The following is a 19,567-nucleotide window of genomic DNA, read 5'->3' as shown; positions in this document are numbered from 1 at the left end:
AAACAAGGAGCAGAATCACGGCAGCCAGCTCCAACTCAACATGTATCTCCCCACCAGCAAATAGGAAGGCAAATTGGGGATAAGTGTTCCACTCCTCCCACTACTGTCTATATAGTCCTGATGTGGTGCAAACATAGACTCTACGAGTGTCTGGGAACCAGTACAGTGAATGCACATAGATTGGGGTGGGGCTTGTAACCACATAATTCCCCAACGGTCAATCATTTGGCCTGTTCAGACAACACACTACGCCATGGTTGGACCACTAACTCTTTTGCAGAAAATGGTCAGTGAGTTTAAAGTTTAAACCATGGTTATGTAACTACCATGGTTAGGAATAGTTCACATGACACACAAAGACATGATGTTTAGCTCAAAATTGTATGTATAATCAGTTCTGTGGACAGTGCTTCTCTAGTTTAAAACATGTTTCATTGCTGAGTGTTTTTTAAAAAATATCTGTGCAGCAGCACATTTTCGACACAGTACCTTCCCCCCCCCTTGTGTTGCTATGTGTCTGCGCTGGTGTGCATCACTCAGGAGTTATTAAAAAAAAAATTTGTACCCATCTGCCTAGTCCCACCCACTTCTGCCAATATGCATTTGGAACCGCTGTCATGGTGCACACTCTCCTTTACTTGTGGGAAACTTCCCTCGCGTGTGCTCCATGAGCGGCAATCACGGATCCAGGAAAACTCGCATCTTCCCCTCCTCCCTTGCAAAACGGCGGTAGGTCTAGATGAGGCCTTATTCTAGTGCTCTTCTTGGCCATGTTCACTTTTTTGTAGTCTGTGGCTCTACATAACAGGGTTGTCATAAGCGCTTCTGTCTTAGTTTTGCCACCACCACTCTTTGGGGGCAAGATAGGGATAACAACAATAGACGACACTGTAGGCCTGGTACAGTTTTTGCACTAGTGGACATTAATAATAAAATACAGGAACAATAGGGGATAATAATAAAAAGGGCCCACCTTACAGGTCGATGTAAAAGTCACTGAGATTTGTGAAGTGGGAGCTGATGGGACTCACTGCCACGGACCGGCTCCACTCTCACAGCAATGGATCAGCTATGAGTTATGGTACCAGGAAGTGATGGCACCTTGGAATGCCAGCTACTTGCAGACCACCCCAATGAGCCACGGCTATGGTTACGGGGGTGGGGGCAGCAGCAGAGGCTGGAATAAAGCTCAACAAGGCAGAATCATGGGGATGAGGCTATAAGGTGAGAAGGGGAGGTAGAGAGAAGGAAGACAGGCAGAAGGAAGGAGGCGTGAGGCAAGAGCAGAAGAAAAGTAGAGAGGACAGAGGGTAGGATATAGACAAGCCTTGAAGTCAGCAGTGGAAAGGGCAGATGAACAGAAGGCAGGATGAGAGGCAAATGAAAGTACTCTTCTGTTCTTACCTGGTGGAGAGGTTGTTCATGAAGGCTATGGAGGAGGGTGGGTTCAATGCACGTCTACCTGGAGAGGCTCAGAGAGGAGTGCTTCCAACAACTCAACGTGCAGCATAAATGCTAAGTATTATAGAGCCACAGTGAAGTTAAATCTTGCTGTTCCTGGTAAGTTGAGAAAGTTAATGCTTGCTCCCAATTTGATCTTCACATATTCCTTTGGTCTTGAAGCCTTCATCGTCTTCTTATGCATGTTGGTTCTCAGGACACTATTGGGGCAGTGGCTGTAAAGTGTACACTGATCCTTGTATGTAATGAGAATGGGTAGTCATTGAATTGTGGGTTGTTGAACCATGGGTTTTTGTTACATGCAAAGCCTGCACCATGTTAACAATGAACTATCCAGAGTTCACAACCCAACAACAAACCATGGGCTCTGTTCTTGGGTTGTTCATGGTTACATGCATAGTGCAAGGTTTGCATGCAACAACAACCCACAATTCAACAATAATCTATACTCGGGGTTATTGTTATGTGCAAACCAGGTCATAGACAGGGGCATGACAATCAGTGGAGGAAAATAAGCCACTGACGCTTTTTCCTCATCCTGCCATTTCCCTAATTATCCTTGCAGCAACATGGATTGACCTGTTCTCCCAACTGAGCAATGTGCGCAACAGAGGAGGCTCCCAAAACACCCCATAACCTGTAAAACAAGCCATGGTTTGCAGGGTGGTTTAGAAACACACCCCATCATGCACCTCACTTGGTTTGGATGATATGACAACCTGTGGTGCAGTGAGGGTAATTAGGGAAATGGATGTGCGAGCAGCACGTGTGGAATGGGGAAAAGAAGCCACTATAGCATTCCCCACCCACCCCTAGTGATCGTCTGAACCCAGCCATAGTATCCTGTTTCGGACAGCATGGGGAAATCCTGATTGGCCTGATCAGGGGCTGAATATTCAAGAGATCTGCAGAATACACCCGGCATGCACCGCAGCAAATCGTGAGTTAATTAATTAACCCACGATTTGCCACCGTTACTTGTGAGCAGCCCCAGTATAACACTGAATACCAGTTGCTGGAGGAAATAGCCAGAGAGGGTTATTGCATTCATGACCCTGCTTATGGGCTTCCTGTATTTCTTCACACAGCGCATAGTTAAACTATGGAATGCAGTACCACAACATGTAGTGATGTTCACAAATTTGGACAGCTTTAAATGGTGATTAGATAAATTCATGGGGGATAAAGCTACCAATGGCTGCTAGTCGTTATGACTATGTATTACCTCTAGTATCAGAGGCAATATTTCTCTGTATATCAGTTGCTGGGGAACATGAGCGGGAGGGTGCTGTTGCACTTATGTTCTGCTTGTGGGCTTCTCATAGGCATCTGTTTGGCCACTGTGCAAATAGAATGCTGGGTTAGATAGGCCTTTGATAGGCATTGCTGTTATGTATAGAGATTTTGAGACAGGGACCTGACAAAATTGTTCTTTAGGGGTGGGCAACTGGTGGCCCTCAAGATCATAGAATCATAAAATAGCAGAGTTGGAAGGGGCCTACAAGGCCATCGAGTCCAACCCCCTGATCAATGCAGGAATCCACCCTAAAGCATCCCTGACAGATGCTTGTCCAGCTGCCTCTTGAAGGCCTCTAGTGTGGGAGAGCCCACAATCTCCCTAGGTAACTGATTCCACTGTCGCACTGCTCTAACAGTCAGGAAGTTTTTCCTGATGTCCAGCCGGAATCTGGCTTCCTTTAACTTGAGCCCGTTATTCCGTGTCCTGCACTCTGGGAGGATTGAGAAGAGATCCTGGCCCTCCTGTGTGTGACAACCTTTTAAGTATTTGAAGAGTGCTATCATGTCTCCCCTCAATCCTCTCTTCTCCAGGCTAAACATGCCCAGTGCTTTCAGTCTCTCTTCATAGGGCTTTGTTTCTAGACCCCTGATCATCCTGGTTGCCCTCCTCTGAACACGCTCCAGCTTGTCTGCATCCTTCTTGAATTGTGGAGCCCAGAACTGGACACAATACTCTAGATGAGGCCTAACCAGGGCCAAATAGAGAGGAACCAGTACCTCCCTTGATTGGAAGCTATACTTCTATTAATGCAGCCCAAAATAGCATTTGCCTTTCTTGCAGCTGTATCGCACTGTTGGGTCATATTCAGCTTGCGATCTACAACAATTCCAAGATACTTCTTGTTTGTAGTATTGCTGAGCCAAGTGTCCCCCATCTTGTAACTGTGCATTTGGTTTCTATTCCCTAAATGTAGAACTTGGCATTTATCCCTATTAAATTTCATTCTGTTGTTTTCAGCCCAGCACTCCAGCCTGTCAAGATCACTTTGAAGTTTGTTTCTGTCTTCCAGGGTATTAGCTATCCCACCCAATTTTGTGTCATCTGCAAATTTGATCAGCCTAAATAATAGGAGTGCTCAGCGTGTGATGTGATACAACGCTGTTATGCTAGGAGTTTCCCTATTGCCACAAGTGGTAGCGAATGAAGTGGAGCTAGGATGGAAAAACTTGGAGCATGCTGTCACGTGATATGAAGTATTTCTAGATGTTACGGGGCGGGGGGGGGAGGGATTTTGGATGGCAGCCCTGTGTTGGTCATTATGTCTGGTTCTGTTCAGTAGTAAAGGTATAAATTTGAGCTTATTGTAAGGGATTGTCCATGGCATTGCAGTCCAACTGAATATAATGGATGTCCTTTGAGAACAAATCCCCGGTGCCTCCCTTATTTATCAAAACATGAACCGAGCTTCAGCATTACCTGATGGCGCTGGGTTTGCAAAAAAGGGTTGCCTCATTTGAAGTCTCGGGTCTTTGTTGAAATGCAAGAGAAATTGATATTTTGACAGCAACATTATCCTGGTCGAAAGAATACAATGCATTTCCCCGCTTGACAGGGCCACTTTTTTTCACTCGTGGTGTGTTCACTGGTTTTTGTCGGAAATGTTAGGAAATGTTGTGGGTTTTATGATTGCATGCTGTGCACAAGACAAGACCAGTTCTTCTGTTTATGACTGGAAGATGGTGGCGGTGAGAAAAAGGACACTTAGGCTCAGTGGTGATTGTGTGCATTTACAGGACACAGAAATAATTGGAAGCCGATTTTGGATGTGTGGGGGGGTGGTATTGGTTAGTTGAGCATCCCTGCACCATTGTTACTGAAGTGCTATAAACCTTTTAGCAAAATGTAATTAATGTAACACAATCTATTCTCTGCCTTAGCTCAGCTGTGTCCTGATTCTAGAATTTCCACCCCACCCCCCTCATTTTCATCCTCTTAAAATCCTAATCTGAGCTGGCATGCAGAAGCCCTGGAGCTGCAACATCCTGGCACTGAGTGGTTGCCATGGCATCGGCCATTTTATTTTCCGTGTGACTGAAGGGCATCCGTGTGTAGGATTACAGTGGTTTCATTTATCCTTTTCCAATGCAGATTGCCTAGCTGTGGTGTCCATTTTGGAGTGGGGTAGAGATGCCAATCACTTGATCAGCTATACTGAGAAAATGTAAAACAGACTGTCATCTCACCCAAAAAGGAGAAAGGGGGTTGTCAAGAGATTTGATCTGTCATTGCTGCTCTCCTCCCAGAGGAACTTTCTCATGGGGGAGTTTCTAGAGACCCTGACTTTTCCCACAACATCATTTGGACGCCAAGTCAAGAGTAGAACCTAGATTACCTACAACCAAATTTAGCACACCATTCCAAATAGGTCTGACTCCATACACTTGGTTAGAGGAAAAGTGCAGCCTCTGATTTTGCTTTTGTGCTTTGCCTAGTTTCTTTTAGCTAACAACCCTTTATCTGGGAGTGGGAAAGGTTTATGAGGAATATTAATTTATTGGAACGATGGTTAAGAGGAAATGACTGCATTTCTCTCCCTTCAGAGAACACAAGGTCAGCTTTCCCTTTTGCCATCCTGTGCGGTCTTGCTGGCACCTGTGCAGAATAACAAAAACCATTGTTATCTCTCTCTAGTGGTGCTTCTCCTTGCTCCTGTACAAAGGGAATGAGATGTTTAATGGTGCAAGGCTGTTTGATTGCATTTTTTGGTGTCAGTTTGTAGGCATCATAAAAGGACAGGGAGAGGCCAACAAGATTTTACCAGTTCAAAATGGCCAGAGAAGACTGTCAGCGCTTTGCAGCACAGCCATTCCAGAACATAGCTGTGGAATGGATTGCTACTGAAGTAGTGCAGACGAGTGACTAAGCTGTGCAAAACATTAAAAGCAAGTCAGATTTCAATTCCACTTCCCCCGAACACTTTCACTGTAGGGTTCTCTTGAAGCCTTTTTGTAAGAATTAGTAATAAGGTGTCTGCTAAAAGACCAAATAAAAAATCCATGTTTTTCCATATGGATTTCTTTTTCTAGAGTTCTAGAAACAGCTCTATCCAGGTCAATAAAGTTATTCTCTTCTTTTCACTGCCCATTGGACATGTTTTTCCATTACGATGTCTTTGCATTAAGATATTTTTATGCGAAGTAGGATGCTGGAGCATGGGGTGTGACTGCTTGCACGCAACTTTCACATAGTTACTTCTCATCGGCAGTGTTGCAAAAATAGTTTTCATTTACTATACTTCTAGCTAGACTAACAACTCTACTATCAGTGTTACATTATATATATATGTGTGTGTGTGTATGTGTGTGTATGCGTGCATGCTTGTGCACGCTGCATACTCAGCATTATCAACTGCATGGATGCCTAGCACAGCTGTGATGCACAAGCTTCTTCTGCTCAGCAGAAGAAAAGAAAAGAAAAATGAAGGAATAAAAGCATAGAACCTAATACAAAAGACCATGCAGTGCAGCACTTCCGTGGGTCAGTTAGACAGAAGAAATTTAGCAGAGATAGGGATAGGGCAGAGATGACCTTGAGAGTGGAGATGGCACAGGGACTTAATCCTTTAAGGTAGCTTGCCCCCAACCTGGTGCTCTCCAGACGTTTTCAACTACAATTCTATCATGCTTAATCACTGATTATGCCGGTTGGGGCCAATGGGAGTTATAGTTCAAAACATTTTGAGGGCCCAGGAGATAGGAGAGTCTCCTTTAAGGATTCCTCCCTTAAAGGTGGCCTAATATTGTAAAGTAAATACATAAAATAAAAAGCCCTATTGAGGCCTAAGCCACCTGGCTGTACAGGGCAGAGTGCAGAGGGCAAATAATTCTAAGCATTTTCTTAATGCCTGTTCACATACCCACTTTCTCCTTCACTCTGGAAAGAAGTTATCGTTGTTCTGGTTTGGAGCAGAAGCTGGATTTGCACAGCACTAATGGCCAACCCTTGTGTCAGTCATGAAGTCAATGCTTCCTTCTTAGAGCATGGCTGTGCAGATTACTGATTGGCTAACGACTGTGTGAGTCAGAAACCCATCGCTGCAGCAATTTTAAAAGTGTAATTAATTTCTTAAAACCACCGTATAAATGTTTGAGCAGAAACCCAAAGTACTGGGAAAACATCACCCCAAAGTGAACAGCCCACCTGAAGCTCAGATGGGGGGGGGGGGGCCAACAGAAAAACCAGCATCTGTTTGCAGCTATATCTGTATGCTGCCAGTGTCAGCTCGAGAATAAAATAGTTTTCCTAGCCCTATAATTACAATGGTAGTAAATCCTGGCATATGATGGCATCTTTCAGGAACATTACCTGGACATCAGAGACACAGCTTATCAAGATACTGGGAGTACGGGATCTACTGCTCATACAACAAGACACAATTTTAATTTATTTTTTATTTATATAGATATTTGTATAGATTTGACTGGGTGGATTTTTTTTCCTTGTCATACACACTTTTTTGGTATCATAAATTTAAAAAAAGAAAAGAAAAAAGTAGCAATATAAATCAATACATTCCTTGAGTGAATGGTCTGTTTGTCACAATGGGACTAAAATAGAAAAAGGGGAAAAATCCATGCATGCAAGAAAGGAAGAGAGTCTGGCTTTAAAAACAAAACAAACCCTAAAAAGACAAGTACAAATTTTTGACAGAGAAGCAGCACAGGGTACGACACATCTGTGAAAATTAAGCTAATTCCATTCTCACTTCTACTACATCTTAAAGTGCAAAGAAGCTTGGGTTTGTTTTTTAAACCTACATAATACAAGCAAATTATATACCCCCATCGTGCTTAAAAAATAATAAAATAAATCTAAAAGATATACATTATACACAGTCTTGTAGAAGATGCCTACATCTACTCTGTAGCACCAAGAATTGATATGCGAGTAATTAAAATCAATTAAAACCGCAAGAGCAATGATAGTTATTTACTTTTTCATTTGTTTTTGTCTTCAGACTTTCTGTCCTTTAAACAGAAGTTCAGCAGGTGAGGAAACAGTTTCTTTTCTTCCTCTGCCTGCCACAAGCTCCAACCATTTGGCATTGGACTAAGAAAAAGAGCATAATGACAACAGAGAAGGGAGAGAGGGAGAGCGCAGAAGGCAGGAGGGAGCAAAGAATGCTGCACATAAGGGCAGAGACAATGGCAAGAAAAAAGTAGACTCGTGGGTCGCGCACACCGAACTATCTTGGTCTGTTGCACTGCAAAATTGGAGGAGCCCAGGTTGCTTCTGAACTGCTCCTGAGCCGCAAGCCTCTCTCTGCACCGGTTTGCCAAGGTGGGGAGTGTCGGGGAGGCAGGGATGTTGATGCAACAGTTTGGAGTCAGTCCTCTGGTGGCGATAAATGCTCAGTAGCCAAAGGTCTCCTGCGAGGCGTAGACCATGTAGAGGAAGCCATCTTCATCCTTCTCTTGCTCATAGATCTCAGAGATGGGGGTGGAAACGCTCACCATGCTGTGCTGGTTCACCAACAGGAAGAAGGCCTGAGTCGGATTCAGCTGCAGCCGGCGCCTGGCAAAGACGCAGCAGAGTTACGCGGGAAGCCTAGCCTATGTGCACAGGTGGCTCAATGAGCAGTATTTGGTTACACACCTGGTCTGCATTGGGACTGGTGGGGCTGATTATGGTAGACTCTGGGTTACGCTCCTGGCTGCCTTTCCAGTGCCGCACTGCTGCCTGTTCTGTCTCATTTCAGTAAGCCAATGCATAATGAGAAACCATGCCTGTATCCTTACCTCTCACTCTTCTCCTGCTTCATAGAATAAGGCTGCACCATGTATCAGTACAATAGAAATGGCGAGAAGAGTAATGTAAACAGTGCAATCCTTTGCTATTTTTATTTAACAAGCCTATTCCCATCTCAGATACTGGCCCAGTTCAGGCAGTTAAGTTGGTAGTTTGACAGACTGTATCATGGCAATGTACACAGGCAACATAAGACGTCTCCAATCCCAAAGAGCTTACAATCTAAAATACTGGCATGGGTAAAAACTGGTGCAAATTTGCCTCCTCAGAAGGTAGAGGACAGACATATTATTTTCTTCAGCATCACGGAGGCTGTAGTGTTGTGTAATCCCCAGGACCACTTATCTTTTTGGAAGAGGCAGGATTCTTTCTCATCACATTCCTCAAGACCCTGCTCACCATTACTACTTGTAGTACTACTTTTGTGAACCAGTTAGGGCTGGCTCCAGGTGTGTGTGTGTGAATGCGCACTAACTTTGGTGGGGCACATTCTCAGCAGCTGTAGGGAGCTGGCCATGGCAGAAACAGCCAAAGAATAGAGGCTGGCATGGCAGGTACCCTCTGAATGGCACTACATGAGTCAGCTGCTAGCAGGGCCAATGGCCATACTGGCTGAGAATGATGAGAGTTGCAGTCCAACACAACTGGAGGGTGCCAGGTTGAGAAAAGCCGCTCAATAAGAAGCAAGTTCAAGGTACTTGGATTGTACTGGCTGGTATACTGCCAAGTCCATATCTCAGCCAGCTACTTCAAGGCATTTCACTTACCGGATTATTTTTACCAATTCACTCATGTTGACATGGTCGGGGACTAGAAATTTGGTCTTATCCAACACAGGCAGCTGCTTCTCCCCCTTATATCTTTCAATAATGACCTGGTGAGAGAAATAGGCACAGTCAAATCCTTTGGGGTCAAGTTCTATCAAGGCAGCTCTTATTAAGAGAGCCTTTCTGCTGGCAAACACAGCTGCTTAGACATTTAAAATGTTCAAGCAGATTCATACACACCAAGACACCCTTCCCTACTACTCCATCCCAAATGACTTTCCTCTTCAACTACTTTATATAGTTCTTTTTTCTGACTCAAAAGAAATCACACAAAACCCAAGTCAGATATCAGGGGCGATCGGGGGTGGGTGGGGTTTAACCCTTTGCCCCCAACCACGGCCGGCCCTAACATTAAATGTTGTAAACCGCCCAGAGAGCTTCGGCTGTGGGGCGGTATATAAATGTAATTAAATAAATAAATTAAATAAATAAATCAGGCACCAGATGATGGTTGATGTGGAGCAGGTAGCAGTAGCAGCAGCAGCCGCTGCCTGGCTGCTCCCTAGTACAGTGCTGTATGTTCCATTCTGATTGCCCCGCACCCCACAATGCTGTCCCATTGATCCAAAGTGCATGTTACTTTAAAGACTTAGCACTTCCTCCTCCTCCTCTTCTAGGAGTGCAGCCCCACCCCCACTACTGAAAAACTGTGGTGGGCCTGCCACTAAAAGGCAACAATGGTGCTATGTTGTCACTGCAAATTCTGTGGCACTGCCAAGTATTCCACGGTGGTGCCATTGGTCCGGCTTCCATTCCACGGCTCTAGCCCCCACCCCCTTTAGCTGGTCATCCGGAACCCATCTCCCTGCTCTTTTCCATTTAAAGCATTTCCCCAGTTCCAGGAAGGGCAGAGGGTTGGAGCCATGGAGTCCTCTTAAGAGTGCCTGCTGGTTCATTGCCTAGAAGATGACCTGGAAACTGCTGTCAAAGGGGTCTATGTTCGGTCTGCTGCTGCTGGGAGAGGCAGAAAGGCACAAAGTGTGGTGGAGTGGAAGAGGGCGGGAATATGGACATGGTCGGCATAAATGGATTATTATTATTATTTGCACCCTTTTGACTGCTAAAAGACTACTAGAACATTGGAAAGGTAAAAGCTCATTGCTTAACAACACTAGCAACGTTTTAAAAGAATGAAATATAGGCGCCATTCAGGAATGGACTTATATTGGATATTTGGTCTGTCTTTACTGAAACTTATGTGTAATTTACTCCTTTTTCTTTTTCGTTAGAACATTGTAGTATTTGAAACTGAGGCCTTTAAAGTATGTAGTTACACTTGCATTTTATTTTTGTTTTATTACTTTGTTTAGTTGAAACTTGATAATACAAACATAAATTTCAGCTAAACACAGACTTTTTTAAGGGTCACTTAAGTATAATAAGGCAATAGCAATCTTGAATGATCAAACACTTTCTGGGTCAGATAGTGGGGCTTGGAGCACAAAACCAGAATTTCTCCTATTCCAAAAACAAGCTCCTGTTCTTTAAATGGAAGCTGTGACATCACCAACTAAAAAGCAGTGTTAGCCTGTCAGCGCTCTAGCTCTGAAGAATTTTCTATTTCACACATTACACAACAGCAAATCCAGGCATGCCACAGTGTGTGCACTAAACATAAAAGTGAAACTACTCATGGTTCCAGTGAGTATAATACACTTTGGGGGAGGGGCATTCACATTCTATATTTCTGTTGTTCATTTAAAACATTTTTGGTGTACATCGAAAAATATAATGTATAAGTGGACCTGAGATAACTCTTTGACAGTGCAATCCTATGCAAGTTTCCTGGGAAGTAAGTCTCATGGAGTTCAATAGGACTTATTCCCAGGTAAGTGTGTAAGTCTAAGATCATTACATCTTTGATGAAACTATTTTTGTGAAGCATTTAGCATTGTTACACTTGAACAGCCCTTTAGATTTCAAGAAACGTACGGTTAATATTCCATTCTGCATCGCCTATCACCCATTTAACATATTAATTCTTACAGATAAATTCTGGTGTATTACGCACAGCCCATTTTTATGGTGTGTGTCACATTTTCATTTTGTAATGATGCTTGTTCCAATAACCTGAAATGCATATTCTAATCTTAATCCTGAAATATGCAAAGTGAAACCTGCTAGCACAAGTCTAATTCACAAATCTAAAGCCCATTATCCAGGTTTATCAGGTAAGAGGTGGCAGGAGCTGCCCTATTTGCTGGTAGGTTCCTTTGATCCTCATGCAGCCACCATAGTCAGAGTGACTGCGTTAGTGATAGATGACAAGACTAGGGAGGGAGAAAGAGAGAATGCATTTTCTCAGCATTAACAAATTGAGTACTGAATGCAGAGAATGGGGGATGTCCTTAGAACAGAAATGCTACTCAAAAGAAAATGTCTAGATCAGCTTTTCCAACCTGTTACCACTCAGATGTATTTGACTACCATTGCCATTAGCCATGTCAGCCTGAGATGATGGGAGTTACGAACATGCTGGATCAGACTAATGGTCCATCTAGTAGAACATTCTGTTCCTACTGTGGCCAACCAGCTGCCCTTGGGCAACCAAAAAGCTCTGAAGAATTTTCTATTTCACACATTACACAACAGGAAATCCAGGCATGCCACAGTGTGTGCACTAAACATAAAAGTGCAACAGCACCCTCCCACCAATGTTCCCCAGCAACTGGTGAACATAGCCTTACAGTCTCTGATACTGGAGGTAGGATACAGCCATCAGGATTAGTTGCCACTGTTAGCATTCACAGATGTGTTGGAGTTCAGAGTATGACACGACTTCAATTGCAAAGATGAAGTTTCAGAGAGACAGATACTTTATTGAATGGGGATGGTGGGGAGACCAAGGGCAGAAAAGTCAGTGTGGGAATCATGTGCATAAAAGCTGATGGCTATTTTTCTCAAGTTACATTTAAATCATTTTTGCTTTCCTTCCTGTTTGCAAAGCAGATGAAAACAGTGTATTGACTAAAGAAGAATCTTTCAAATGATGTTCCTGGGTACCCTGGCATTCCCCAGAAATTTACAGGGTCGTGGTGGTTCCTTAGTGATAAGATCAGAAATGCAAGATATATTTCCTTGAAAAACAGCTTCCCCACCACCACTGATCTTCCTCTGCAATATGTTGCTACAAAGGAGTGTTGGATGGTGCATTTTCTCTTCAGATAGGGCAATGGCAAAACCCAACATGGCTACTGTGCATGAAATAAATGTGCACCCTGGAACACATCCCAATGTCACAGAGCCAGAGAGTTGGAAGGTGCCTTAGAGATCATCTAGACCAACCCTCTGCTCAATACAGCCTCTGTAATGCAGGATGCAACTACAGCATTCCCAATAAATTGATCGATGCCCAGCCTCTGATTAAACACTTTCAGCAAAGAAGACGTCACCACCTCCCAAGGCAGTCTGTTCCACTGTCAAACAGCTCTTATCATTGGGATGCTTCCCTTAATGCTTATTTGGAATCTATTTCCCTACAATCTCCACCCTTCGGTTCTAATCCTGCCCTCCAGAGCAATAGAGAACAAGTGACAGCGCTTCAAATATTGAAAGATCATCATGTTTCTCCTTAATCTTCTCTTTTCCAGGCTAAACATATTTCAGCCATTCCTCATAGTACTTGGTTTCTAGACTCACTTTGCAATATGTAGGACTCCTGGGAGACTAGTTGATTTGGAAATCTTTCCCTGAAGATAGAAAAGTTTCCAAAATACTCAGCTTGAAATGGATACTGACTTACAAAGGGCTGGCTTTTCCTTTGTTATACTGCATTAATAAACAATGTATTCTAAACTAAAAAGCATTCCTCATAGCTTGCCAAAAGAAAATCGATATTTGATTTTAATATTTGCTCACACATCTTCCACCTATTTTTGTTTGTTTGTATTTTGTTTTAAGGCTTTATTCTTGCGAGGCTCCACAACTAGTTTTGGATCGTGGTTATTTCTTTGTTGCTGCCGCCATGATAACTGCAGTCTGTTGCCAGAGGCTGCTCCTTGCATTGCAGTTTCCCACAGGGCATTCAGAGACAATACAGCAGATTGTAGCCATAACTTATTGCTGGCATTGGATAAATGCTGAAACAACAGGACCGCTGGCAGGGGAGGGTGAAAAGCGGCACTCCATTCACAGTTACTGACAGAATCACTTGTGTTTGTGTGGCACTGTTCAGCTAGCCAAACAGTCATCAACACATCAAAAGCTGAAAATAGGTAGAACATGGGCACACATACACAACCATAAAGGAATAATATCAGCTGTAATAATGGACACCTAGGGAGTGGTATGTTTTGCAATACTTCCTGAACACTATACAAAGGGCAGCATCCAGTAATGCCACTCTGCTTATGCCATCGATGTAGTCCTTTACAGGTTTCCTGGGGAAACCCATCACACCTGTATATGCTATTGGTATTGCGCTAGAGGTTGTTTACATTAGAGCTATATCAATGGCATAAGTGGAGTGGCAGTGCTGGATACTGCCCAATTGAAGAATTCGGGGTTGGGCACAAAATTCAGCAGAATCCTGGTTCCACCATTAAAAAAGGAAATTAAAGGCAATTTTTCTGTCCTATCATGTGAGTAAGTGATCAATGCACCCCTGTAATAAACTCACAAAACTTACCAATCTGCAAAATATTTTATTAGCCTGCTGGAGGTTTGTAGAGAAGGAATGGAGCACTCCGTCGCTGCTCCAGCAGCCCACTGCACTTTGATGATGGAGTTACAGGATGCAGCGGCTTCCCTCTCTGGGAAGCCTACTTGTTTTCTATGCTGGGTGCTGACTAACTCATCTATAGAGAATTCCATGCACCTGCAAGCCTGCATTTCCTTGTCACCTATGGCTACCAGGATAAGTGCTTAAATACAGGGCTGGATCAATGTCTAGAGAAATCTCAGTAACTCGAGGGGAGGAGAAACAGGATTTCTACTTGTTAGCACTGTGAACAGGGCTTCAAGGAACCAAATAACTTCCTGCAGCGTCTCCATGATTAGCAGAATTGGAATTGTGTAAAAATAAGGACTTATAATGCAGTTTGGTTTAACATGCATAAGAAGTGGAAATCAGTTCCTTTTCTTGGTGCAGAAATGTGTTGTTGTTTAATTATGGAACTCACTGCCACAGGATGTGGTAATGGCCACCAATTTGGATGGCTTCGAAAGGGGGTTGGATAAACTCCTGGAGGCAAAGGCTATCAATGGCTACTAGCCCTGATGGTGGTGTGCTATCTCCAATATTCGAGGCAAGAAGCCTGTGTGCACCAGTTGCTGGGGAACATGGGTGGGAGGGTGCTGTTGCACCAGGTCCTGCTTGTTCATCCCTGGCCAATGGCTGGTTGGCCACTGTGTGATCAGAGTGCTGGACTAGATGGACCCTTGGTCTGATCCAGCAGGGCTCTTCTTATGTTCTTATGTTCTTACCCACAGTTCAGCTACTAGCTGAAACTCTTTAGCTCCCCTAAAGTAAAGTACCTGCAGAATTTCATTACGCTGGTGACAAAGCTGTTACAAAGAGGCAGATCAGAAGTAGGTTGGTTTTTTTTAAGTCAATTGGTCATTAAAGCAGGACATGGCTCACTCAAGGCAGGCAGAAGCTGTCCCTGGCTCCATTTCCAGTCAAGCTGCTGACAGCCCACATTATATAAAAGCAAACTGTATGTGGTAATAAAATTAGGACTGCCCCAGCATAGACAGAGGACGGTGCAGGCAGGAGATGGCTGGTGAGGGAGGGAGAGCTGGGAGAGACAGCTGGAGAGAAAAAACAGATTCTGCCCAGTCACTGCAGGAATTAAATTAAATTAAAGCAACTTATAGCTTCCTTTCAAGTAGGGCACCTTACAATAGCAATTTAAAAGATTTAAAACAACAGCAACAAATAACAAACAACTTAACAAGAGCCCTGATGTATCAGGCTAAAGGACTACCTAATCCTCCATCCTGTTTGCCACAATTGCTAATCACATGGGAAACAAGATGTGGCTCTCCCATCCCATCCACAATCACGTGAGCAGGGATGAGCAGTGGCTCAGTGGTGAAACAATGGCTTTGCATGCAGAAGGTCCCAGGTTCAATCCCCAATATCTCCAGGTAGGGCTGGAAGGGTTCCTGCCTGAAACCCTGGAGAGACGCTGCTGCCAGTCAGTGTCAACAATACTGGGCTAGATAGACTAATAATCTGACTCAGTATGTCAGTTTCGTGTGTTCACCCTGTATTTTTTCCTGCATTCAGCAGGGGGTTGGGCACTGGTTTTATAGGCCCCTTCCAACTCTACTATTCTAGGATTCTATGAAAACAATAGCCCTCTCCTAGTACTGTTTCCCAGCAAGTGGTATTCAGAGGCAGGTTGCCTCTCATTTTTTGGTGGGGGGTAGCATATAGCTACCATGACTAGCACACATTGAGTGCCTTGGCCTCTGCGAATTTGACTAATCCTCTTTTAAAAATAAAAGAAGTCACAGCAAAGATCTTAAAAGCCACTGAAAACTCAGGCAAATAAGGCAAACTTGGCCTGGTGACAACAAGTTAATAGTGGTGGCACCAAGCAAACATGACTAGGGGGGACATTTGGAAGTTTAGTGTATAGAGAATTTCCTTTTTTAAAAAAAATCAATCAAAATGAATTCCTAGACCTTATGTCTCACTGCAAGGTTAATTTATTTATTGCATTTCTAATCTGCCCAATTGTCATGTCTAGCCCTGCTCCCCCTGGGTTGGAAGAAGGTGTTTCAGGTGATCAATCAGAATCAGACTCTGAAGTAGAGAACTTGGCGCCAGACACAGACCAGCCGGTACCAGTGAGGGAGAAAGCTCTCACGGGCTCTTCACCAGCTGGTGGGAATTCTCTTCAGAGCTTATCTCGTCAAGGACAAATAATACACAGTCAGTGGGAAGCAAACATTCTTCTGAGGGAGAGAGCACGGACAGGTTAGCCAATCCTAGAGTATGCCGCAGACTAAAATGGGCGGAGCTAAAGGAAGGTGAGAGAAAGTCAGCCTGGCTTGCATCCCATCAGAAGCTGCCTCAGAACTAGTCTTTCTGAAGTTAATGCATCTTGGGAAAAGGCTTTCCATTCTTCTTGACAGGACAATTGTCTCACTTAGTTTGCATAGTTTTGCCTAAGGGAAAGTTCCTCGAGATTAGACACTCTTCAGGTGGGAAGAGATGTTTATTTCTTGAATAAAGTTTTGTGGATTACTTAGCAGGCCTCGTTATTGTCTCCCAAGAAGGCAGGAGGTTTTGAGAAACATGACTTCAATCAATCACATTCTCTGAAATCCTGAGAATATATGAGCATGTCTGGTGAAGTCCAAAGGATGATTACAGCTGGCACTCATATGTAAGCCACCCAAAATCATTGCTATGCAGTGGTGCTCCCTTACATTTTCCTGTCCCATGCTGGTATGGAGATTTTGAGTTGCTCACCAGACTGACTGGCCTAAATTAGCCTTCCCCAATCGGGGTGCCCTCCAGATCAACTGGACTACATCTCCCACCATCCTCAGCCAGCAACCATGCTTGCTTGGGATGGTGGAAATTACAGTTCACTACCAATGGAAGGAACCAGGTTGCAGAAGACTGACCTAAATGTTATGCTAGCCCGCCCACCCCATGTCATTCCTCAAACACTAGCAAGAGAAATGAACAGGAATTCCACTGGATGGACCTCACATCTCCCCACTCTGCCCCCTAATGGATGAGACTTGGAAACTTGTATAAATGGAGGCTGAGTTTCACCCCCTTGCTCTGATTATTTTTCGTTTGGCTTGTAGCACAGTTTGCCCAATGCCTGAACAAGAAGGAGGAAATACTTCCCCCCAACTTCTTTTGCCTGTCTTTCTCCATTCCTATCTCTATCAAATGTAAATGTCACCTTTCCTCTCTCTATTCAGCTTTCAATTTTGGCCAAACTTGCTCAAACATGACACTCAGCACTTAGAGCACAACTTAAGATATGAAACAGGTGATGGGGCAACTGCTGAAAACGGCAATCTCATATTGATTTCCCCCCACCACCACTATCATGTTTAGGTCTATTTACCTGTTCCTGTACAGGTTCTCCAGAATGCCCAAATGATTCTATTACCCTTGAGCATTTGTTACCCAATAACCATGACTATTTATTTATACAGAAGTCAGTTTCTTAGGAGGTTGGATGAGAAAACAAAGCAAATCTAAAGCCAAAAGAGTTACTTGAAAATAAGTTCAATTTAGCTATAATTCAGTGGGACAATATGCTGATAACTTAGTTACTGATACATTTCTCTAAGATAAAGCAGACGGAATCTAAGATTGCTACAGCTGTTGAGTGACTGTAAGGTAGCAAGGTTTAGGCCCCAACTTCTCAATAAAAGGAAAGATTGCTCTTTTGAGAGCAGTGGGTATCATGCAAATTTAAAACACCCAATTCAGATTTTTAACAAAAACACCACAACCAGCTGCTCTGTCAGAGCTTTTCTATTCTTCCCCCATCTTTGAACCATCTCTGAATTGTTTTTTTTCTGTTCCATCCCATGGATGGGTGACTTTTGGTAGCCTATCAGGAGATCATGAAATTAGTCAACAGGAATTTCCAATCAGAATTTAATCTGTTCATTCTGTACGTTCTTCCTCAACTGCTGTCTCAGACAAACCCATGTGTGGTATAGATAAATGAAAGCTATAAGTAAGGTTTTTAATAGCCCGCAATTACCACAAAATGGGTTGGCTTAACAATGACAGTGGCTGCACATGGGCAAGATCAATTAAATTATTTTGCTGTCTTAGACAAAAGTTACATTTTGACACTCTTGCCTCCCTGCATACTACTGAATGCCTTTGAGGGGCCGGAGGATCCTCCACATTCAAGCAAGCTCAGTTTCAGTCCCTTTCTTTTGCTCCATAAAAGTGAATGGAACAAGAGGAAGGAGATGCAATCAGGGAAATGGGGGAGATTTTAAGGAAAAGCAGGAGCCCCTTGCTGTAGAACTTGCTGGGTTGTGGAGAATTATGCCCTCCCTGTCTTGGTATTTTCTGAATTAGCCCGACGCAAACAATAGACACAAACATTCATAATATATTTGCTGTGAGAAACAACTGTAAAGGAGCCAAGGAAGATGTAGGAAAGCAGCAGAGGATTTCACAGTACTGCTAATGTTATTTAAATGGCTCCATGAATTGTAGTTGATACATTGATTTATAATGCAATATCCAGATGACAGCTTCATTTCAGCTAAGGACCAAAAAAGAGGCGGAAGGGGGAAATATGATCACGTTATTATTTTTTAAAAAGTTTAGAGGATCATTTCCTTGCAAAGCTTGTGCTCTCCACTTTAGACTCTCCGGTTTGTCTTTTGAAAAGGCAGATTACCAAGCATTCATTTGCGCTAGCACAGTAGGCGTTTGTAATTATGTTTGTGCCTTGAGATCATAGAATAGCAGAGTTGGAAGGGGCCTACAAGGCCATCGAGTCCAACCCCCTGCTCAATGCAGGAATCCCCCTTAAAGCATCCCTGACAGATGGTTGTCCAGCTGCCTCTTGAAGGCCTCCAGTGTGGGATAAACATCTCCCAGAGACATTCCAATTTCTCTTAGGCATTTGCCAAAGAACTTCATGGTTATAGCTCAGCAAGGATATTTTATATTTTATAGTATCATAATTAAAACTCTGGGCTCAAAGAAAAGTTTTGAAAGGGGAAAAAAACCCAAACAGAGTTTAATATGATCGGATGAGAATACGAAGTGAGCTAGAAGCCTTGTGCGAAGTAAATAATATTTCTGTTCAGTTTCTGTAATAAAAGACAACTGTTTCTTTTTATTGCTCTTTTGGATTGGGAATCATAGCTGATGCCTGCAATCAACAAGGCTGGGCACGTTAAGGAGTCTGCCCAAAACCAGCACCTTCATCTTTGTTTTTACCTGGCATGAAGCATGACCAGGTAAAACACAACATGTGTTATGACTTCACCAGACCTTTATGACTCCTCACCTCCATTCCTCAGTGGCCATGACCCCTGCAAGTAAATTCAGCTTCTCCTAAAGACTCAAAATAACTTGAAACCAGGCCTGCTGTGAATCATGAGAATGTTTATGGAAGCCTCCAAAACAGAAAATGCCACAGTCAAGATCAGAAGAAAACAACAAGAAAGGAAGTGTCACATGCATTCTTTCAGACATGTACTGTAGGACAGGGATGGATAGAAGGGAGATCTTGATCTACTGGTAGATCTGAGTTATCTGCAAGAAATCAGC

The 19,567-nt window shown here is 43.4% G+C and overlaps 2 protein-coding genes across 2 annotated transcripts in view; both read right to left on the bottom strand.

Moving 5' to 3' along the window:
- The window catches only part of DYNLRB1 (dynein light chain roadblock-type 1), a 545,722-nt gene that overhangs the window by 456,178 nt on the left and 69,977 nt on the right, over positions 1 to 19,567 (bottom strand). The gene's annotated exons all lie outside the window — the stretch shown is intronic.
- The window catches only part of MAP1LC3A (microtubule associated protein 1 light chain 3 alpha), a 41,792-nt gene continuing 29,359 nt past the window's right edge, over positions 7,135 to 19,567 (bottom strand). The window contains exons 3-4 of the mRNA XM_063145324.1: positions 9,277 to 9,383; positions 7,135 to 8,275 (exon numbers count right to left, since the gene is read on the bottom strand). Of these exons, the coding sequence (XP_063001394.1) occupies positions 8,113 to 8,275; positions 9,277 to 9,383 (270 nt within the window). The 3' untranslated portion in view covers positions 7,135 to 8,112. The remainder of the gene's footprint in view (positions 8,276 to 9,276; positions 9,384 to 19,567) is intronic.

The sequence above is a fragment of the Elgaria multicarinata genome, chromosome 1 (genome assembly GCF_023053635.1).
Source record: "Elgaria multicarinata webbii isolate HBS135686 ecotype San Diego chromosome 1, rElgMul1.1.pri, whole genome shotgun sequence".
NCBI classification, from domain to species: Eukaryota; Metazoa; Chordata; class Lepidosauria; order Squamata; family Anguidae; genus Elgaria; species Elgaria multicarinata.
Note: the sequence above shows the minus strand (reverse complement) of the source record. Positions and strands in the feature narration are given on the sequence as shown.